The sequence below is a fragment of the Chionomys nivalis genome, chromosome 23 (genome assembly GCF_950005125.1).
Source record: "Chionomys nivalis chromosome 23, mChiNiv1.1, whole genome shotgun sequence".
Taxonomy (NCBI): domain Eukaryota; kingdom Metazoa; phylum Chordata; class Mammalia; order Rodentia; family Cricetidae; genus Chionomys; species Chionomys nivalis.
This window is the reverse complement of record NC_080108.1, coordinates 13,545,817-13,568,176: the sequence shown is the minus strand read 5'-3', so window position 1 is coordinate 13,568,176 and position 22,360 is coordinate 13,545,817. Positions and strand designations below refer to the sequence as shown.

General features: G+C 46.9%; 1 protein-coding gene across 2 annotated transcripts; it reads left to right on the top strand.

Annotated features, from left to right (window-relative positions):
* Positions 1-734: 734 nt before the first annotated feature.
* On the top strand, positions 735-21,682 carry Zscan2 (zinc finger and SCAN domain containing 2). Of its 2 annotated transcripts, none has more exons than XM_057756328.1 (3): positions 735-827; positions 2,284-2,786; positions 20,011-21,682. In XM_057756328.1, the coding sequence occupies exons 2-3, from the start codon at positions 2,381-2,383 to the stop codon at positions 21,444-21,446; spliced, it is 1,842 nt and encodes a 613-aa protein (XP_057612311.1). In that variant the 5' UTR covers positions 735-827; positions 2,284-2,380; the 3' UTR covers positions 21,447-21,682. The 2 variants fall into 2 exon arrangements, with proteins under 2 accessions (XP_057612311.1, XP_057612310.1); XM_057756327.1 differs by having other exon boundaries at positions 759-827; positions 2,281-2,786.
* Positions 21,683-22,360: the final 678 nt, after the last annotated feature.

The following is a 22,360-nucleotide window of genomic DNA, read 5'->3' as shown; positions in this document are numbered from 1 at the left end:
TTCTTTATGTCCTACTTTAGTGAGGCTGGGGGTCATTCCGTTCCCAGAGTTGACTTCCTCCCTAACACTAAGGCAGGCTCCAAGCAGGAGGCTGTGGAAGAGGAGAGCGCCAAAGCAGAGCGAGCAGGGCGGGGCTTTCACGCAGACGCAAGAATATCACGTGCGAAAACAAAGGGGTGTGCTACACCCGTGCCTGTGCGTAGCTGCAAACCGCGGGGAGAACTGCGGGCTTGGGCCTGAGGAACTGTACCTGCGCAGATTTCTTCCCTGCTCAGAGTCGGCCTTTGACAGTCGGAGGCTCAACAATATCATTTGTCACACAATTTTCCGCCGAAAAAGACTTGATAAATCCACCCAGCTTCCTTGTTTTTGTTTTGACAAACGCACGCAAGCTTTAGAGAATTGATACTATTTGTCTCAGGTAAAAGCCTTAGGCGACACTAGAAAGCTGACTCTGGTCCGCGGATTTTTCTCTGCCTCCCAACCTGAGGCTTTGCCTACCGCTATCAAACCCTCCGAGAGCTCTGGTACTGTTTGACTTGTATCAGAGCGGACTACGTTTCCCATAATGCTTCGGGCCCAGATTCCCGCCCACTGCCCAGCTGGACGCTGCCTCCACCAGTAGCGGAGCAGAGTTTCCAGGGACTGTCCTGAGCAGCCAATGGGTGAGGGGTTGGGCGGGCCTCTCCCGTCCATTGTTCTCCGTACCCCCTGGGCTTGAGCTGAGGTGACTCCAGAGGGGCCGGGCCGGACCGAGGGGCGCTTTTGCGCGCGGAGCGACTGAGGGAACAGGATCTGGTCCCTGAAGAGGCCAGCGTGAGAGGCAGGTCTGGAGCCGCGCGCCCCTCGGGGAACAGTCAGAGAGACGCGCGAGTAACGGGCCTGGAGCCAGCTGAGGGCAGCTTGGGGGAGGGGCGTGGGTGTCCGCGCCCGGCGGCTCGGGGCTCAGCTCTGCACCTCGGTTGCTCCAGGCCCGCGGAGTTCTGCTCTCGCCAGAGCCCCGCGCACACGCAGCCCAGGAACGCAGCTTTGCACTGGGAAAGGATACTCCACCACATCCCGCCGAGCCTCCTCCTTGTCCGGATGGGGAAACTGAGGTTCCGAGGGGGCGTGTCGGCTCCCGCTTTAGCGAATGGGCTGTCTAGGGTTCTGTGTGCCGGTGCTGCCAGGGAAGAATTCCGATGTATTTGTTTCTCACGTAGTCATTTGGACAAATTGACATTAGAAGCACCAGTTTGTTGTTCTTTTATTGCTGTTCGGTTTTTACTTTTGTTACTTTCATGAGGGTGGGAAGGCATGTTATCAGAATCTATGGTGTAATGATTTTTTTTCTTTTTCTTTCTTTTTTTCTTTTTGGTTTTTCGAGACAGGGTTTCTCTGTGTAACAACCCTAGCTGCCCTGGAACTAGTTCTATAGACCAGGCTGGCCTGGAACTCACAGATCCGCCTGTCTGCCTCCTGAGTACCGGTATTAAAGGCGTGCACCACCACCGCCAGGCTGGTATAATGATTTTTAAAAAATAAATATCATTGCTTTCATACTACTTAAATAGTTTTTAATTTGGTAAATCCTAGGTGATGGGGCGCTTATCTCAGTACTCAGGAGGCAGGGCAGGAAAATCAGGAGTTCAAGGCCATCTGGCTACGTTGTGAGACCTTGCTTCAAAAACAAAAACAATGTCTGAACTGAACCTGTAGGTATTTTTTCTTGTTATTATTCCCGAGCTGTACAGTGTAACAACTGTTTACATAGTATTTACGCTTGTATATGTTGTCTAGAGATGACTGAAAGTATATAATACACCATTTTCTATAGGGGCTTGAGCATTAACAGATTCCGGAATCCCTGAGATTCCTGGAACCTGTTCCCTGACCACTTCCTTTGAAATATAGCAGGAATGCCTTTTCCTCGGGAAGTGGGGGAACGCATTGATATATGCTCCATTGCTGATCAGTAAGATGCCCCATGTGATAAGGATGAGTGAATGACTGACCTCTGTTGAGGTCGTCTGAACTGACTCAGGGCCGGATATACCAGTTCTCTTTGCCCACCCGGAACGTTGCTTTCCTACCTCTCATCCTTTGGCCTTCTGTAAAGAACGGTGCTGTGTTATTATCTGTGTGTATATGTGTATGCGGTATTTCTTTTGCAGCGAGAGTCTGTTTTCAGGAGTAAGGTAGCAAGCCTCTGTTGGTTTTGAATGTAAGGCTGCTGCTGTGAGTTAGGGTGGTGGTAGAATAGCGTCCTTAGTGATTCTGGTTCTCTGTCTTGTTTCTCAGCAGTGTTTTTGGTTGAGCGTGGAAAAGGAGTTGCCTTCTCTGAGAGCCTGCCTGGAGACAGGTGTAAGGCTCCAAGCTTGGTCATCCAGGAAGCTGGACAATGGCAGCCGAAGAGCCAGCAGTGACCACTCCCCCTAGCCCTTTGGTTCAGGTACCTCAAGAAGAGGAAGAAGAGCAGGCAGGGGTCACCACCATGATTCTGGAGGATGATTCCTGGGTGCAGGAAGCCGTGCTGCAGGAGGATGGCCCTGAGTCTGAGCCCTTTCCCCAGAGTGCTGGAAAAGGCAGCCCTCCGGAGGAGGGTGCATCCGGAGGACCTCAGGGTGCGCTTGTCCGATTTCGGGAGCTCTGTCGGCGCTGGCTGAGGCCAGAGGTACACACTAAGGAGCAGATGCTAACCGTGCTGCCAAGGGAAATTCAGGCCTGGCTGCAGGAGCATCGGCCTGAGAGCAGCGAGGAGGCTGTGGCCCTGGTGGAAGACTTGACCCAGACTTTTCGGAACAGGGGTAAGACGCAGAACCTCATAGGGAGGGGGCGGGAGCCTCCCGAGGTGGAGCAGTGTAATGTTTGAGCGGGCGCACTGGTCTTCACACAAAGTAGGCAATGGCGCTTGTCTCTCCCTGCTGTCTGTGGCATTCAGCAAGATCTAAGCTTTTTTAATACCCTCACTGTGTGCAGTGGTAGCTCCAGAATTCAGTATAAGGGGCTTGGAGGGCTGTTCTTGGAGCTTCATTTGCATACTAAGCAGAACTTTGACTTCTTTATGTGGGAGGTTGGGAAGCTGATTGAGATCTTGGGGTGGTCTGGAATAAAGTTCAGTGGTAAACAAAATGCTTGCCTAGAGTGACAGAGGTTATCTGGAAGCTAGTTTTGTGCTTGTGATTTTTAATTTCCCTTGTATAGAGAGAAAGTGGTGGATTTTTTTATTTTGTTTTATTTTTAAGATAGGGTCTCATTATGTAGCCCCGTCTGGCCTGAACTCCCTGGCTTCAGATTTACAGAGATCTGGCCTGCCTATGCCTCAAGAATAAGACATTCTTCCCTTAAGAAGACTAGAAAGTTTCTGTTGGTTTGCAGGTAAGCACAAAAATGACATCTGTGATCCACCCCTTGGTCCTTTCAGTTGTCTGTAAGCATTCACATAGTTCCAACAATTAGAAAAAAAATGTAATTTTTTCCAAAGTGGTCATTGAATGAAACCATGATAAACAACAAGTAAACTGTCTGGACTTTCTGTTGTATGAAGTTATCGTTAGACCCTTAAAAGTTAATTTTTGGTCAGGCATGGAGGGGCCCACCTGTTATCCTAGTACTCAGAGTTGAGGCAGGAGGATTGCAAGCTAGGTCTCTGTATATAGAATAGATATCATCTGGAGAAAGAAAGAAAGAAAGAAAGAAAGAAAGAAAGAAAGAAAGAAAGAAAGAAAGAAAGAAAGAAAGAAAAGAAGAAAGAACAAAAGGTAATTCCAGACAAAGTCTTTACAGGGGTTTCTGTATTTATCTGCTGTGTTAGTGATAGATTCTGGATCCTTCGTCCATTTAGCTATTGTGTTTGCATTTGGCTCCGGGCTGTAAACTGTGCTCATTTGGTTACCCGGTATTTACTTCACTTCTGCCTTTCCCCTAGGACCATGTCAGAGCACCTGTAGGGTGTGGCTGCTTTGTGCTCATGAAGTACTTGACTTTAGAAAGGAGTAGGAACAGGACAGGTCAGATCAGAAGCCGTGGACCATGCGTAGGAGGTTGCAGAACAGAGTAGAATTTGGAAAGTCACAGGGCGAGGAGGAAGCTATGACAGCTGAGAGGAGCTGTGTTCAGCCAAGGCTCCGAAGTGGGAGAGCCAAGGAAGGTTTCTTCAGGTGACAGGGAGGCAGGCTTGCTGATTGGAAAGTGTGTTTTTAGGAAGTGGTGGGAGTTTGGGGGAAGGAAAGACAGACGGAGTTTGAATTAAACGTCATTCGCCTTCGCAGGTTCTTGAACCAGGGCCTGTGGTGTATGAGAGGAAGCTGAGTTTGGCAACAGGATGTAGGTTTGATTAAATTGGGGTGGGCTACAGAGCAGCCAGGAAGCAGCCTGTTCATAGGATGTGCAGTGATGGGGTCGGGAAGAGGGGGAGACTGTGGGATGTGCAGGGATGGGGTCAGGAAGAGGGGGAGACTGTGAGGTATGCATAGAGTCAGGAGGAGGAGGGGGAGAGTGTGGGATGTGCAGGGATGGGGTGAGGAGGAGGGGGAGACTGTGGGATGTGCAGGGATGGGGTCAGGAAGAGGGGGAGAGACCATGGTGATTGAGGACAAGATTGGACTTGACGTGAGAAAGAATAGTAATATAATAGCATTTTTGGAGTTCTTTCTTCAGATCCATAGTCTGCTTAGCATCTCATGTACAAAATTTATATAAATGGCCACCCTCTTGGAAGATAAGTGGATTATTGTCATCAGAGTAGGTGACACTTTAAGATCATGCAACTGGTATGAGGTAAAAACCAAGATCTGTGTTCCTTTTTTTTTAATGTGCATTGGTGGTTTTGCCTGCATATATGCCTGTGCAAGGGTCTCAGGTTCCCGAAAACTGGAGCTGCAGTCAGGTGTGACCTGCCATGTGGGTGCTGGCAATTGAACCAGGGTCCTCTAGAAGAGCAGTTAGTGTTCTTAACTGCTAAACCATCTCTCCAGCCCAAGCCCCGTGTTCCTAATCATTTCATCACATGTGTGGTCTGAGGATTCCTAGTGAGGCACTGCAAGCAGGAGATTCCAATCATGACTAAGGTGGTGACTCATGCTATCCAGTCTAGTGGACTGGGCAGACTGGCAAAGGAAAGGATGAGAAGAAGGTAGTTTAGGGCAGAGGGTGTGACCTTAGCCAAGGACTGAGAAAAGTCAGGGAAAAGGTCCTGACTTTGAGGATTGACTGTGCCCAGCCCTGTACTGAGCACCTTGTATGGCACTCATGTTCAGGATCTTATAAGGTGAGTAGGGTTGTCACTTGACCAGACAGGAAGCTCAGCAAGTTCACATTGCTGTCAGTGTGGTAGAGCCAGGATTCAGACTCAGGTCTGTTTGCTTCTGCATGAATCTCATAGATCCTAAGTTTTATTTGAAGTGAAGTATTTTCTTTGGCTTTTTTTTTTTTTTTTTTTTTTTTTGAGACAGGGTTTCTCTGTGGTTTTGGAGCCTGTCCTGGAACTAGCTCTTGTAGACCAGGCTGGTCTCGAACTCACAGAGATCCACCTGCCTCTGCCTCCCAAGTGCTGGGATTAAAGGCGTGCCCAGCCAGTCTAGTAACTTTTATGTGATTAATTAGTCATGGAAACAGGAGTCTGTGTATTCCAAGCTACTCTAAAGTTGGTATGTAGTTGAGGATGACCTTGAACTTCATTTTTTAAAAACTTACGTTTATGTGTGTGGGTGTTTTGCCTGCATTCATGTCTGTGCACCATGTATGTCTGGTGCCCTCAGAGGTCACAAGAGAACATCAGATCTCCTGGAACTGGATTTAGACCATTTGAGCTAACCCAGGGAGTGCTGGGAATCAAACCCTGGTCCTCTGGAAGAGCACCAGTGCTCCTGGCTGCTTGATTACCTCAGCCCCACACTGAACTTGTGATCCTCCTGCTTCCACCTCTGGGATTTAGATGTGTGCTGCCATTCCTCGTTTTTGTGGCACTGGAGAATCAAACCCAGGGTGTCCTGCCTCTTTGGCAAAGCACTCCACCACCTGAGCTGCATCTTTGTCTGTTGTTGTTTTTGTTTGTTTGTTTTGTTTTCTGAGACAAGGTTTCTCTATATAACAGTCCTGGCTGTCCTGGAACTTGCTCTGTAGACCAGGCTGGCCTCGAACTCACAGAGCTCTGCCTGCCTCTGCCTCCCACTAAGGTTGAAGGTATGCCCCACTACCACCTGGCAGTCTGTTTTTTTTTATCTTTCTTTGAGAGAAGGCCTCACGTTGTAGCCTAGCTTGGCCTCAGTCTCCTGAATTCTGGGATTATAGGATATGACATTCAGCTTAATTTTATTATTTGTTCAAGGAAGAAGAAAGGAAAATTCTTTCATCTCATTTTAGACTTCACTTGCCTTTTATTTTTGAATTTATCTATTTTGTGTACATTGGTGGTTTACCTGCAGGTATGTCTGTATGAACTACAGACAGTTGTGAGCTACCATGTGGGTGCTGGGGATTGAACCTGAGTTCTCTGGAAGAGCAGCCAGTGCTTTTAACCACTGAGCCATCTCTCTGTCCCCTTCACTTGCCTTCTGATGGCTGTGGCAAGCTTAGGATTTCCAAGCTATCACAGAAGTTTGGGCTGAGGAGGGGTCTGTCTGGGGGTTATTTACCTGGGGACATCACAATTGGTGCCATTTCTCGGCCTGTATCTGACGTGATCGCAGCACTTGCCGTCGGCTTCATGGTGTCTTCACTTTTCACTTCTCATCTAGGATGGGGGTTCCCCCTGAGGAACTAGGGCGTCACCCCTGACTTCTGCCTTAAGATTATCTCTGTTGTGCTCGCCTTTGATCCCAGCACTCCCGAGGCAGAGGCAGGCAGATCTCTGTAAATCTGAGGGCAGCCCAGGCTATACAGAGAAACCCTGTCTTGGAAAAAAAGATTATCTCTGTTGGTCTTCATTTGAGAACATGGAGAACATCTGTGCCCTTCTTCCTCATAGTTGCTCACAGGAATCTCTACACTTTCCTTTATTCCTTCTCGAACATTTGCCCTACCCTGTACCCTGTACCAGCTGGCCTCTATTCTGTTTGTTAAGATTAAGGTCTTAGGGTGTATTTACCCAGGAAAGGGCATTTCAAGGCCTGGTTAGTCATTGTTTAATATTTGACTAAGAGGCACCTCTGGGTGTTCGCGGCTAAAGTGTCCTATAATTCCACTTAAAGCCATACCTCTAGTAATAGTTTACATGTAAAGCTCGTCTCTGCTTGTCCGTGTCTCCTGTAGGTGTTTTAATCCTGTTCCACTCCTAAATCAGACTTTTGGATTTCTTGGCTGAATTTTTTGCAGTCCTTGCCTCTAGATTAAACCTCCTTCTAGCCTCTTACCCCTCACCCGAGCTCCTCCACATCTCCCAGAGCCGTCTGCTTGAAACTCCCCAGGCTTCCGCCCTCGCCTGCCTAACCAAGTGACCTCCTCCTTCTTCAGGACATTTGCAGTCTCTTTGAATTTTTGTTATTTGCTGGCTTTCTGTTTTGAGATGAGGCCTTGCTGTATCTTGTGTCTAACCAGGGCTGACTTTGAACTCATCATTCTCCTGCCTCAGTCTTGACTTTTTACCAATCTTTTTATTGTTATTATTTATATGTTCTTCTTATTTCTTTTAGGAACTTAACAAAATTCCCAAAGGCCATCGACCTTGTCCTCTCTTCTTCTTCCTCTTCCTGGTTCCCTCTCACTGTAAGAACTCAGTCAGTATTGTTGGAATGAATATAGGAAACTTTTTTTTTTTCAAGACAGGGTTTCTCTTTGTAACCCTGGCTGTCCTGGAACTCACTCTGTAGACCAGGCTGGCCTCAAACTCAGAGATCCACCTGCCTCTGCCTCCTGAGTGCTGGGATTAAAGGTGTGCACCACCACCACCTGGGTAAGCTTTGATTATAAAGATGTGTTTTTATTTTCACTTATATATGCAAGTGTTTGTACAGAGGTGTGTATAGATGAGGGCAGTTGCCCATGGAGTTACTCTAGAGGAGTTATAGGTGGTTGTGAGCCTCCTGACATGAGTGCTGGGAATCCAATTCAAGTCTACTGTGAGAGCTGTCTGAGCTCTTAACCACTGAGCTACCTTTCCAACCCCTAAGCTTCGATTCTGTAAAACAAAATTGGGTCAAGTTCAAGTCTGGCAAAGCATAGCCAGCGATACTTCAGACTCTTCGAAGGAGGATTGGTAGGACATCTGTTAGGGAAATGCTCAGGCCAATGGGCAAGCCAGGCAGCTTAGCTTCATGAAGGAGCTCCCTTAGCCTACAGTGTTTTCATTCCCAGAAGCCCCCTCATTCATTCAGGCTCAGCAAACCCAGTGAGTATGTAACATGTATCAATAAAGATATTTTAAAGCAGCATCTTTATGAGTTTTGGAGTGTTTTTCCCACTTCTCAAATCAGAGAGACTCAAGGACATGGTCCCTATGTGGCCTAAGTATCATTTGTTGGGTCACCCTTTCATCTGGTGCCCTCTAGACCAGCCACAGGTGTGAGACGACATTTCCTTGAGCAGACAAGGTTGGAGTTGGAGAGTTATGGAGAATCCACATTGGTTGGGGAGGACAGTGAAAACCTCTCAGGCTGAAGAGCTGGCTGTTGTGGGTTACAGTGTCCCTTGACAGAAAACGAGGCTGAATGATCAAATCTCAGAGTACAAGGCTGAGGAGACACCTTACTGCTCCTGCAGAGGACCAAGTTTGGTTGCCAACACCCAGATGACAGTTTACAAACATCCATAACTCCTGTTCCAGGGACTCTGGTACCCTCCTGTCCTCTCTGGGACACAGGTCTGCACATGGCGCACATACGAACATGCAGGCAAATGCTCATAACATAAAGGTCACTTGGGGCTTGCTGAGTGACCACATTGTCCTTGTTTGATGCATGTCTCAGTCAACTGAGGACCTATCCAAAGACCACTTATACAAAGCAGAAGTTAACTTCTCTAACTGGTTACAGGTTATTGATGTAAAAAACAGAATGTGTGTATGTGTTTGGAGGGGGAGGTGCTTTTTGAGACAGGGTTTCTCTGTGTAGCCCTGGCTGTCCTGGAACTCTCTTTGTAGACTAGACTGACCTTGAATGCAGTCACCCGAGTGCTGGGATTAAGGCATGTGCCTCTGTGTGTTTGTGTTTCCTTCAAAGGCTTTGGTGAATGAGACTCAAGTTTTCCAGAAAAAAAACAAAAACTGCTTTTAAAATATTTGTCTTTTGGGGGCTGGAGAGATGGCTCAGTGGTTAAGAACACTGACTGCTCTTCCAGAGAACCTGAATTCAGTTCCTAGCATTGGATGGTAGTTCACAACTGTCTATAACTCCAGTTCCAGGGAATAGTACATCCTCACACATACATGCAAGCAAAACACTAATGCATATGAAATAAAAATAAATTAAATTTTTTTTTTTTTGACTTTTCGAGACAGGGTTTCTCTGTGGTTTTGGAGCCTGTCCTGGAACTAGCTCTTGTAGACCAGGCTGGTCTCGAACTCACAGAGATCCGCCTGCCTCTGCCTCCCGAGTGCTGGGATTAAAGGCGTGCACCACCACCACCCGGCTTAAAAATAAATTAAAAGAAAATAAAAGGCAGGCGGATCTCTGTGAGTTCGAGGCCAGCCTGGTCTACAAAGGGAGTTCCAGGACAGGCTCCAAAGCTACAGAGAAACCCTGTCTTGAAAAACCAAAAAATAAAAGAAAATAAAAGATCTGTCTTTTGGCTGAAAAGATGGCTCAGTGGTTAAAAGCACTATTGCCCTTGCTGAAGACCTAAGTTTGGTTCCCAGCACCCACATCAGATGACTCACACCCCTTTGTAACTCCAGTTCTAGGGAGCTAGGTTTGGTGGCACACTTCTGAAACCTTAGCATTCAGGCAGAGCAGGGTTCAAGGTTAGAGGTCAGTCTGAACTACATAGGAACTTGGGGTTCTTTGTGGGACCTAGCACCTGGTCCCCTCCCCAAATTGGTCAAACATTTCACATTCCAGTAGTTGGCAGTTAAACTATTCCATGTGGTTTATACCTGAGGTTAGGAGTCATTTATCAAATCTATGGCCCAATTTTTGGTTCTAATCATGCTTGGTATAAATTGGGAACAGTTTGTCTTTTAACTGCTCTAACTGCTGTCCCAGAATTCACCCATCTTTCTGTGAGATGATGAGACAGAGAAAGACCTGTAGGATCGAGGAGACCAGTGAACTCGTGCCATGACTACATCCCCCACCCAACTCTGGGCCAATGTAGTTGTCTCATCAGATTGGAAGGGGAGATAATCCTCTCTCTCTTTTTAACTTATTTTTATTTCATGTGCATTCATGCATTCATATTTTGTGTGCATGTATGTCTGTGTGAAGGTGTTGAATCCCCCGAGACTGGAGTTACAGGCAGTTAGAAGCTGCCATATGGGTGCTGGGAATTGAACTTGGGTCCTCTGGAAGAGCGCCCAGTGATCTTGACTGCTGAGCCATCTCACCAGCCCGAGATAATCCTCTCTTGACAGATGAATTGGCCTCATGGTATCCCATCACCCTAAATCAGGCTGATAGATATCATGGGGGAGGAAATGCAAATTATTAGTCTCGAGATTGATACGTTCTTGACATTGGTCACGCCTGGCAGCACACACCTATAATCCCCACACTGGGGAGGCTGAGATGGGAGGATCACAAATTCAAGGGCAGAGTGGGCTACATGGTGAGTTCCAGGCAAGGTCTTCAGACCATCAGTGCCGTGTTTGTCCCCTGGTCCAGCAGTGTCAAACCCGTTAAAAGTGTAAATCCCACTCCACAACCAATAAATGAGAAATTTTAAGGGTGGGACTAGCCCTTTGGGGTCTTACATGCCCTGTGGATGATCCTGACTTTGGCAGATGTTGGAGCCACCTGGGGACGTGGAGTCCATGCCAACGGTACTGGAGATTGGACTCAGAGACTCCACATGCTAAGCAAGTGCCCTACTGCTGAGAGCACCTGAATTCCCAGGCAGAGGTTTTGGAGGCTCCATTGGTGGTTCTGTAATGTGCAAAATTTAAACCCTATATGGCAGCGTAGCTTTTTTACTCAAAGGATAGTTCTTGAACAATGGCATTAATATCATCAGGGAGCTTGGTAGAAATACACACAGCTATTCTCACTCCAGCCCCACTGAAGCAAAATGTATATTAACCATATCTCTGGTGGCTCCTCTGCACCTTGAAGAAGAAGCAGCCTGGCCGGGCGGTGGTGGCGCACGCCTTTAATCCCAGCACTTGGGAGGCAGAGGCAGGTGGATCTCTGTGAGTTCGAGGCCAGCCTGGTCTACAAGAGCTAGTTCCAGGACAGGCTCCAAAGCCACAGAGAAACCCTGTCTCGAAAAAAAAAAAAAAAAAGAAGAAGCAGCCTATCCTGCATTAGTGAGTAACAGGGATTATTGCATTTACTTGTTCCTGTCCAATAGATGAGCCAAAGAATCAGAGCTTAGCTCTCCAGCCATTCCTAGCATCTTCTGATGTTCAGTGGCAACAGCCAAGACATTATCTACTCGAAGTTTGCTGTGTAGCTAACTGTTCCCTCAATGACAATAAGCACATACTTACACATTATCTCATGTCTGCATGTGTGTGTGCACACATATCATGATGCACATGTGGAAAGCTTTCAGGAGCTGTTTCTCTCCTACCACATGGGTGGGTTCTGGGCAACAAAATTAGGTCATCAGGCTTGGCAGCAACCATCTTGCTACCTTCCTTCCTCTTTTAAAGATGGCGTCACTGTGTCTGTGGCCAAGGATGACCTTGGACTCCCGATCCTTTGACTTCCTCTTGAGTGCTGGCTCAGGTGTGACCACCTTGCTAGGATTATAGGTGCTGGAGCTCAGACTCGGGCTTTGTGCCTGCTGGGTAAGCACTCTTCCAAACCTCGGCCAGCTCGCATTCGTCTTTGTTACCTTGGAAGGTACTGAGCACTGTTCCGAGAGCTGGACTGTTACAGCTCAGCTCTTAGGGTTGAAGAGATGGGTTAGCAGTTACAAGGGCATACCGCTCTGCTCCAGAGGACCAGTAACTCTAATTCCAAGAGAATCCCATGCCTCTAGCTAGCTTCCTGGGCGCCTGTTCTCACATGTATATCCCCACACAATGCACAAAATTAAAAATATAAAAGTCTCCTCAACAAAACAAAATTATTTTGAGTTCACTTGAATCTTTGAAATATATACCATATAAAACTCTTAAGCAGATCTAACCCTACACAGTGAAATGCATGGTGGTCATTTAAACAGATAACTGAATTCATTGCTGTTTCTAGGCAGCTAGATTGAGGCAGAACATAGCCAGATGTGGTGGCACATGCCTTTAATCCCAGCACTTGGGAGGCGGAGGCAGGCGGATCTCTGAGTTCGAGGCCAGCCTATCTACATGATAAGTTCCAGGACAGCTAAGGGCTCTGTAGAAAGATCCTACCTCAAAAACCTAAAAAAAGAAAAGAAAAGAAAAAAAAAAGAAGAAAAAGTTATTTAGAATTCGTGACTTCTGGAAGTTTCACTTAATGTTTTGAACTTTAGTTGACTCTGGGTGACTGAAACCTTGGAAATTGGAGATAAGGGAGAACTATTCCAAAGCAAAACTGAAATTTATCCCCATCTCCACATCAGTTTTCTTTACTCATCCTGAGATGCTTTTTGTTATAGGAGAGAAAAAGCCTGGAGGTGGGCAGGAAATGTGTAGGCCCTGTGGAAAGCCATAGGCTGCTGTGCACCCGAGCCTGAAGAATGTCAGGGCTGGGGAAAGTTGAGAATCGTTGCTTAGATGAACCTATGGTTGCAGCTGTTAAGAGAGGCAGTTCAGCTGCCGAGTGGACAGCTCTCAGCCAGCCGCCTCATGGTTCTGGAAAAAGAACACCTAAAATTGAGGTCGGGTGTGACACCTGCACTTAGTCCCGCAGGAGACGAGCAGGTGGGTCTCTGGGTTCCAGGCCAACCTGGCCTACGTAGTGAGTTCCCAGACAGCCAGGGCCACACAGAAAAGCCCTGTCTCAAAAACAAAACAAATAGCAACAAAGACAGAAAACCCTAGAATTAGAACCCTACTCTTCAACTTAAACAAAAATAGGGCACACAAAACTAGATTCTCCGTGGGTTGCAGACCACCTGAGGTGATGTTGTTTGGAAGCCAGCATAGTCCAGCTCTCTTGGCTTCCTGCCAAGCTTCAGGTCCACTGCCTCAGTGTAGCCGAAGGGACTTAGAAAATTTCTAGACTGAGATAACGGAATGAACTCACATGCTTGCAGTTCCAGTCACGCCTCCTTATTGTTCTGTTTTATTTATTTATTTATTTATTATTTTATGTGCATTGGTGTTTTGCAATGGGTGTCAGGTCCCTGGAACTGGAATTACAGACAGTTGTGAACTCTCTTATGGGTGCTGGGAATTGAACCCTGATCCTCTGGAAGAGCAACCAGTGCTCTTAACCACTGAGCCATCTCTCCAGTCCCTATTGTTCTGTTTTAATTCTAATTTTTTTTTTTTTTTTTTTTTTTTTTTTTTTTGGTTTTTCGAGACAGGGTTTCTCTGTGGTTTTGGAGCCTGTCCTGGAACTAGCTCTTGTAGACCAGGCTGGTCTCGAACTCACAGAGATCCACCTGCCTCTGCCTCCCGAGTGCTGGGATTAAAGGCGTGCGCCACCACCGCCCGGCTAATTCTAATTTTCTTGTCTTACTTGTCAACATTTCTTAGCACTAATTCTCTGTCTCAATTCTAATTTCAATCCCAATTCTCTGTAACGAATCTCTGTTCCAGTTCATTCTTTTTTTTTTTTTTTTTTGGTTTTTCGAGACAGGGTTTCTCTGTGGCTTTGGAGCCTGTCCTGGAACTAGCTCTGTAGAGCAGGCTGGTCTCGAACTCACAGAGATCCGCCTGCCTCTGCCTCCCGAGTGCTGGGATTAAAGGCATGCACCACCATCGCCTGGCCTTCCAGTTCATTCTTGTTCTAATTATTCTACGTTCCTTTCTCTCTCTCCTGCATTTTCTTACATTCTTTATCCTTCTGCATTCTTTAATCTTCCAACATTATTTCTTCTGTCATTACAAACTCCCAAGCATGCATATGTGTGTCTCTATATATGTGTGTGTGTGTGTATATTATATTATATTATATTATATTATATTATATTATATATTACTAACAAGCAGCTTGTTAGTAATAAAAAAACTACAAGGCAAATTCTCAGGGACACAGGCATTCTTTGAAGATGTGTAGCAAAATCTCTCAGCTAGTTTGTAGCTAACCACAGCTGCAGCTCTGAAGAGGTTCCAGCTATTTCTTAAAGGGATTGCTCCAGGTTACAAAGAGAAGAAACTAAACCAATGAGAGATCTAAGGAGGAGGCAAAAGAATGCATTACTATTTTACATTTCTTTTTTTTTTAATTTATTTATTCATTATGTGTACAATATTCTGTCTGTGTGTATGCCTGCTGGCCAGAAGAGGGCACCAGACCTCATTCCAGATGGTTGTGAGCCACCATGTGGTTGCTGGGAATTGAACTCAGGACCTTTGGAAGAGCAGGCAATGCTCTTAACTGCTGAGCCATCTTTCCAGCCCTATTTTACATTTCTTAAGTGTGAGTAATAATATCTGGACATGGGGGGAGGAAGAGAGGGGAGAAAAATGTATAGCTCAATAAAAACAATAAATAAATAAATAACAATATCTGGACATAGTCAGTTAACAGCCTTTTTGATCACCTGAATCTCAGGACCTAAACAAAAATAGTTAATCTGCTGAATCTAAAATCTTACATCAAAAACTGGTACCAAGTGTTAATTGCCATTTTGAGTCAGAGCAGGGAGGCGCCGATAAAGAAAGCTTAGGACAACATGGGTGCTCTTGGTCTTGAAGGTCTGTGATGCAACAGGGCCAGACACCTGCAACACTGTCCTAATTGGCTGTAAATCCTCTGAAGGGCTTAGATCCTACAAGGCCAGACACCTGCGATTTCATAAGTAAAGTCTGTGAAGTTCCAGAAGGACGCATGCCTGGCAAACTGTCAGTGAGGCTAATGATAGAGAACATGCTTCCAAGTTTCTCACTGTCATGTGGAGAGCAAAGTATAGAGAGAAGCCATCTTCCTGACCATCCAAAACCATGTGCCCATAAGATTGAAATGTAATCATGAGATTACATGAAAATGCTTGGTACTGGGGCGATATCATAGCTGCTATTGCACGAGCAAAATTACAGAAAGCAACCGTTTTCAGAGTCAGTGGCCCTGAATAATTCTCTGATAATTCTCTGAATTATCAATTGCTATAAGCTGTAATTGCATCATAGCCCACAATAGCTCGTGATGAACACTCCTCACAATGTTGGGAGAATATTTTTCTTATATTCTTAGAATGGAAAAAGACTCATAAGCAGTATAGAAGTCATCAAAGCAGGATTGGAGATCAAGACATGATAGTGTGGCCTAAAGACACCCCTCCCGGCCGGGCGGTGGTGGCACACGCCTTTAATCCCAGCACTTGGGAGGCAGAGGCAGGCAGATCTCTGGGAGTTCGAGGCCAGCCTGGTCTACAAGAGCTAGTTCCGGGACAGGCACCAAAAGCTACAGAGAAACCCTGTCTCGAAAAACAAAAAAAAAAAAACAAAAAAAAAAAAAAAAAAAGACACCCCTCCCCCACACTCAAAAGGCAGAGGCAGGAGGATTAAGAGTTTGAGGCCCAGGAGCCTGAGCTTGGTAGTTAAGAAAATTCCTTTCAGAGGACCAGAGTGCAATCCTAGACCCCTGTGGTGGCAGTGATTCCAGTGTCGGAGCACCTAATGCCTTCGTTAGGCCTCTCTACACACCAGGCAGGGACAGAATGCATGCATGTACATACATGTAAGCAAAACACTCATACACACAAAATAAATATTTTTAATTAAAAAAGAGTTTGAGTCCAGCCTTGGCTACAACACAAAAGTTAGTTTCAAATAGACCAACCCAGATTAGACTAGTAAAAACAAACAAACAAAAACCTAAAAGTTGCCAGACGTGATTTTAATCCTAGCACTTGGGACTCAGAGGCAGGGGAACTCTGTGAGTTCAAGGCCATCCTGGTCCACGGAGTGAGTTCCTGGACAGCCAAGGATACACAGGGAAGGCCTGTCTTAAAAAAACAAAGTCTTATATAAAATATATACTCTAAACAAAGCTAAGACAGCACATGTCCTAAAGGAGGTTTCTGCAGTAAGGTCTGTAGCATGTGGGACCAGGAATCAAATGCCTTGACCTGTGTGAGCTGCAGTCCCACCATCCTAGAAGGACAGAGATGAAAAATGTGCACTGGGAAGTTCCGAGTGCTAGTGCCTGAACCCAGGGCCGCACGCATGCCAGGCAGCCACTCTGCCACTGACCTGCACCTCCAGCTTGTCATTCCTTTTCAGAGCGAAATAATATCTCGTGGTCTGTGCCACGCTTTGTGTATCCATTCATCTGTTGAGAACGTTTGTGTTTGTTTCCCCCGTTGGCTATTGTGAACGCTGCAGGTATCATTTCCTGTCTTGGCTTTCTGTTCTTTTGGAATTGCTGGATTAGACAGCAGTGTTAGAGGAACTATCGCTGTTTTTGGTGATTCCAGCGTCTGTGCACAGGGGTGAGACATGTTCTTTCTCATCTGTCTCAGGGACAGACTTGTTTACGACAGGTTCTCTTGTGTCTCAGGCTGGTCTCAAGCCCACTGTATAGGCAAGAGTGACCTTGAATGTCTGACCCTCCTGCCTCCACATCTGCGTGCTGGGATTGTAGGTGTGAGGCCTCACTTGAACATAATGCTTCGTGCATGCTAGCCCAGCACTATACCAACTGAGATACATCCCCAGCCATTTGGAACAGACTTGACAATCTTTCTAATTTCTAAAACATGAATTTAGTCAGACTGATGTGTCCTCTCTGTGATTAATGGGGAATCAAGGACTGTACTGAAGAACAAGTTTGTTGTGCCCCAAGGAGCATATGAATAAAACAAGGATCAATGTTGTATAGATAACTAAAAAGCTCAGTTAGCTTGCCTTTCCCAAGGACTAGCAAGCTCTGCATAAAGGTAGGTTTGTATTGTAATCTCAGCAATTAGGAGGTAGACAGAAGGTTCAGAAGTTGAGGGTCGTGCCTGGTGGTGGAGGTCGTGATGCAATCCTTTAATTCCAGCACTTGAGAAGCAGAGGCAGGCAGATCTCTAGGTTCGAGACAAGCCTGGTCTCTGTAGTGAGTTCCAGGACAGCTAGGGCTACACAGAGAAACCCTGTCTTTAATTCCTTATCCCAAAGAAAATAATGATTTCAAAATGTTTTAAAATGGAACTTTACTGACAGGAATAGCATTTGCTTCTCCAAGATGCTAAAATGGGAATGTTTTGTGGATGTGACTACGTGCCAGCACCCTGGCTTCTGAGGACGCAGGCTTGAGAGTGTTTAGACCCTGCTCTCTGGTGGAGGAAACTCAAAAGAGCTAGGCATGAAGAAATACAAAGAGTTTAGTGAATGTAACCTATCTCTTCCTAAATACTGGCATGGGTAAGAGTAATCTTACTCAAAACTTCTAAATAAGGGGTTTGAACTACGCTTTGCAGTGATTCTCCACTTTTGAATGTTTTCTTTTGAACCCACAAATGTCACAGGTGAAGCAGCCAATGGATCCACCATCCCACCTAGGCCCAACCTCAGTTTTAGCTATTTTCTCTCTCCTCCTCTCCTTGCGACTCCACTCCTCTTTTCCTTCTTTTAGAGGCTGCTGTTGGAGTTGAGTCCAAGGTCTCATAGCACTAAGTGCTCATTCTCCCACCGAGCTACATGGCCACCTCCTATAGATGAAATGTTTCAGAGTTTGTTCTGGGGTGGGGGCTTGGTGCATTGTGGAGAACTCACCTCGCGTGTGCGAGGCCCTGGATGCCATCTCCAGCAAACTCTGCTGGAAAAAAAAAAAAGAGTTGGTTGTGTTCATTTGTTCTAGTTTCTTCTTGAGAACTCAAGAACATGTTTACTGGTTCTTCTTTCACTGGTGTTCTATCGTGCGTTTGGATCTTTGCATAGCTTCGTTTCCAATGTGTCGATTGCTTTTCTCCTTTTGCTTTTTCTCCCGTGCCTTTTCTGTTCCACCTCCACCTCGCTCCAGCTTCCCCTTCACCTGTCCCTCTGTCTCTTCCCACTCTCTCCTTTCTCTTCCTTTCCTGAGCCAGTGCCTTCATTTACTGTTTTTATTGGTAAATGCCATTTTTCTCAGTCTTAAGTCCCTGCTCTGTGTGTGAATGAAAGGCTTCTCTGCGTTACAGAAGTGGCTTCATGCTCTGTGTGAACAACTTCCTGTGCGATTATTTTAGCCACGCACACACACACAGCTTCTCTGAACCAAAGAAGCCAGCCCTGCTTACCCCGTTCCCAAACACTGCGGCACTGAGGTGAGTCTGAACATTGAGGAGGTGACTTTCTGCCTGAGCTTTCTGAAGTCCCTGTCACCTGCTTCCTTTTAGTCCTGTTCTCACTTCCTCAGGGTGCCCAGCCTCGCAGGTTCTACCCTCACATCTCTTTCCATTGCAATATATGTGGTCACTGTAGTTTTCACCATGGGTCTTTTTGTTTACTACCCACAAAGAGCTGGCTCCTACCTCAGTGTGATCTCTTTAGTGCTAGGGCTTAAGCCTAGAGTTGTGTGTATTAAGCTAATGCCCTACCTCTGAGTTGTGCCCAAGCCACTAACTATTGTCTTTCTAAAAAGTACTATAATAGCTGAGCAGTGGTGGCTTACACCTTTGATCCTGGCACTCTGGAGACAGAGGCAGGTAGATCTCTGTGAGTTCGAGGCCAGCCTAGTCTACAGAGCAAGTTCCAGGACAGCCAAAGCTACATTGAGAAATCCTGTCTTGAGAAACCTAAATAAATAAATAAATAAATAAATAAATAAATAAATAAGGGGGCTGAACTTGGTGCATGCCTTTAATGCTAGCACTTGGGAAGCAGAGGATCTCTGTGAGTTCAAGGCCAGCCTGGTCTACAGAGTGCATTCAGGAGAGCAAGGGCTACAGAGAAACCCTGTCTCTAAAAACAAGACAAAACAGAAAAGAACGAAAGAAGTAGCACTGGAGAGATGACTCAGGGATTAAGAGCGTTTGCTGCTTTTGTAGACTGGGGTTCAATTTCTAGCACCCACATAGCGTGGCTCACAATTCCCTGTAACTCTAGTTTTAGAGGATCTGATGCCCTCTTCTGGGCTCCACAGGCACCTCAATGTACATAGTATGCATAAACTTGTCAGGCACGCACATACAATTACAATTTTTTATTATTTATTTTTATTATTTGTGTATGTTATAACACATGTGTGAAGGTCAGAGGACAACTTTGCGGAGTAGACTCTCTGCTCCCTTTACATGGGTATATTTATATCAATAGATAGATAGATAGGTATAGATCTAGATATAATGCAGGAGGCCCTGGGATTCTATCCCTGGCCACCAGGCAGATCTATAATCCCCAGCACGTCCGAAGAGGTGGAAGCAGGGAGATCAGAGTTCAAAGTCATCCTCTGCCTTAGCCCTATCTTGGCCACTACAGACTTTGTCATCTCAAAAGAACAATAAGAACAACAGAGAAGTGAAATAAAAGCATGGCTGGAACCCAGATGCCACCTAACAGGCATGCCTGAGTGTGGGAATTTGTACATACAGGCTCTCAGTCACAGGCTTGGTCACCCCACCTTAGCCGTTTATTAGTCTGAATAATAGAAATGTGGCTAGACCTCACATGGCCGTTTTACTACCAAGCCAGCTCCCAGCCCTCTTTACTTTCATATAAAAGGGTGCGTGCGTTATCTTATGTGTGGAGGCCAGAGGACAACTTGCTGGAGTTGGTTCTCTCCTTCCACGGTGTGGGTCCCAGATATCAAAACTCAGCTCATCAGACATGGCGGCCAGCACCATTGAGCCAGTCTGCTGCCCCTGCCCTTTAACTTTCTTCTTTGGCTTCTTTTTCTCATCATGATGGGAAATTGACCAGACATTGTGTGTTTTCCTTTATTTCAGACTTTGAGATACAGAGTGAGAACGGAGAAAACTCAAGTCAAGTCATGTTTGAGGATGTGGAATCACAGGGGATGTTCTTGAAAAGAGGGGAAGGTGGTCAGCAATCCGATGGGGAGAGCGACCTTGAGAGGGACTATGGTTCTGGGGGCGCCCTGGGAAAGGCCCCCAGTGAGGACCACAGGGACGTACCTTCCCGAGGAAGGGAAGTTGGCCAGCTCATAGGCCTCCAGGGCACCTACCTGGGTGAGAAGCCTTATGAATGCCCTCAGTGTGGGAAAACTTTCAGCCGGAAATCCCACCTCATCACCCACGAGCGGACCCACACAGGGGAGAAATACTATAAGTGTGAAGAATGTGGGAAGAGCTTCAGCGACGGTTCAAACTTCAGCAGGCACCAAACGACACACACGGGAGAGAAGCCTTACAAATGCAGGGACTGCGGGAAGAGCTTTAGCCGGAGTGCAAACCTGATCACCCACCAGAGGATCCACACGGGCGAGAAGCCTTTCCAGTGTGCCGAGTGTGGCAAGAGCTTCAGCCGGAGCCCCAACCTCATCGCACACCAGCGCACGCACACGGGCGAAAAGCCGTACTCGTGCCCCGAATGTGGGAAGAGCTTTGGCAACCGGTCCAGCCTTAATACTCACCAGGGAATCCACACCGGAGAGAAACCCTATGCGTGTAAGGAATGCGGTGAAAGCTTCAGTTATAACTCCAACCTGATCCGACACCAGAGAATCCACACCGGAGAGAAACCGTACAAATGCACTGACTGCGGACAGAGGTTCAGCCAGAGCTCCGCACTCATCACCCACCGGAGAACGCACACGGGAGAAAAACCCTATCGGTGCAGCGAGTGCGGCAAAAGCTTCAGCCGCAGCTCCAACCTGGCCACGCACCGCCGAACGCACTTGGTGGAGAAGCCCTACAAGTGCGGGGTATGTGCGAAGAGCTTCAGCCAGAGCTCCAGCCTGATCGCGCACCAGGGCGTGCACACGGGCGAGAAGCCCTACGAGTGCCTTACCTGCGGGGAGAGCTTCAGCTGGAGTTCCAACCTCATCAAGCACCAGCGCATCCACACCGGGGAGAAGCCCTACAAATGCGGCGACTGCGGGAAGGGCTTCAGCCAGCGCTCGCAGCTGGTGGTGCACCAGAGGACGCACACGGGTGAGAAGCCCTATACGTGCCCCATGTGCGGCAAGCGCTTCAGCCGGGGCTCCATTCTGGTGATGCACCAAAGAGCCCACTTGGGAGATAAGCCGTACAGGTGTCCTGAGTGCGGGAAAGGCTTCAGCTGGAATTCCGTGCTCATCATACACCAGCGAATTCACACGGGAGAGAAGCCCTACAAATGCCCCGACTGTGGCAAGGGCTTCAGCAATAGCTCCAACTTCATTACACACCAGAGGACTCACCTGAAAGAGAAGATTTACTGAAGTGCAGGAAAGTGGAGGGAGATGCTGGAGCTGACTCTGAGCTTTCCCCAGTGCCCCCAATGTTGTCCCTCTAAAAAGCCGTTTTTCCTAAATGCCCGGTAGGAGTTCTTGTCAGAGCCTTACCGTTTGTCCTCATTTCTAGGTATTTGTTATTTTAGAGTCTTGTGCAGTTCCAGAATGGAGTGTAGGAGCGGAAGGTTGTAGGTGGGGTCTTTATATTATATTTCATGATTTGATTGCCCCCCCTTTACTTTTCTCTGTGCTTCTATTCCCTTGTCTGTATCCGAGCTGAGCCCTCCAGGAAATACTGGCCCCTATTGTGTGCTTCTGATTGTTGCTATCACCTTGTCCCTGTAGGTGCCTTACCCTAAACTGCCAGCATTGCAGGCTCCCCTGCCCGTGTCAAGCTCCCCTCCTGCTGGCTTTGTGTCAGGTCAGGACGATGACTGTCCAATTTGGAATCACCTGTGTGCGGGCATAGTTTCAGAAAGTGTCCAGAACACAGTTTGGGCAAGTACGGCCTGGAACTGATGTCCCAGCGGGTAAGAGGGACAGTGACTGCCAGGAAATGTGTCCACTTAGATTCATGTACCTGCTTTTGTGTCTGCACAGTCCTATGTCAAATTGGCTGTGTGCAGTGCAGAGTTTGTGTTTGGAGCTTGACACCTGACCTCCGGCTATCTGATAGGTGAGCCGGTGCTGTGACCCACGTAAGCATTTCTGAGTCACTCTGTGTATGTGTGTACTTGTCTGCTCCCTGGCCATAGTTTACACACACATACACAGTTTTTGGAGACAGGGTTCCATTTAGCTCAGGCTGACCTTGAAATTATGATGTATTTGAGGATGACCTTGATCCTCCTGCCTCCACCTCCTGAGTGCTGGAATTACCAGTGTGTGCCTCCGTGCTCAGT

Bases quoted from the DNA above. Each gene is read 5' to 3' on its own strand.
- Zscan2 (XM_057756328.1), top strand. From the start codon at position 2,381: ATGGCAGCCGAAGAGCCAGCAGTGACCACTCCCCCTAGCCCTTTGGTT. The intron at 2,787-20,010 runs GTAAGACGCAGA...CCTTTATTTCAG, and splicing joins CCAGACTTTTCGGAACAGGG to ACTTTGAGATACAGAGTGAG.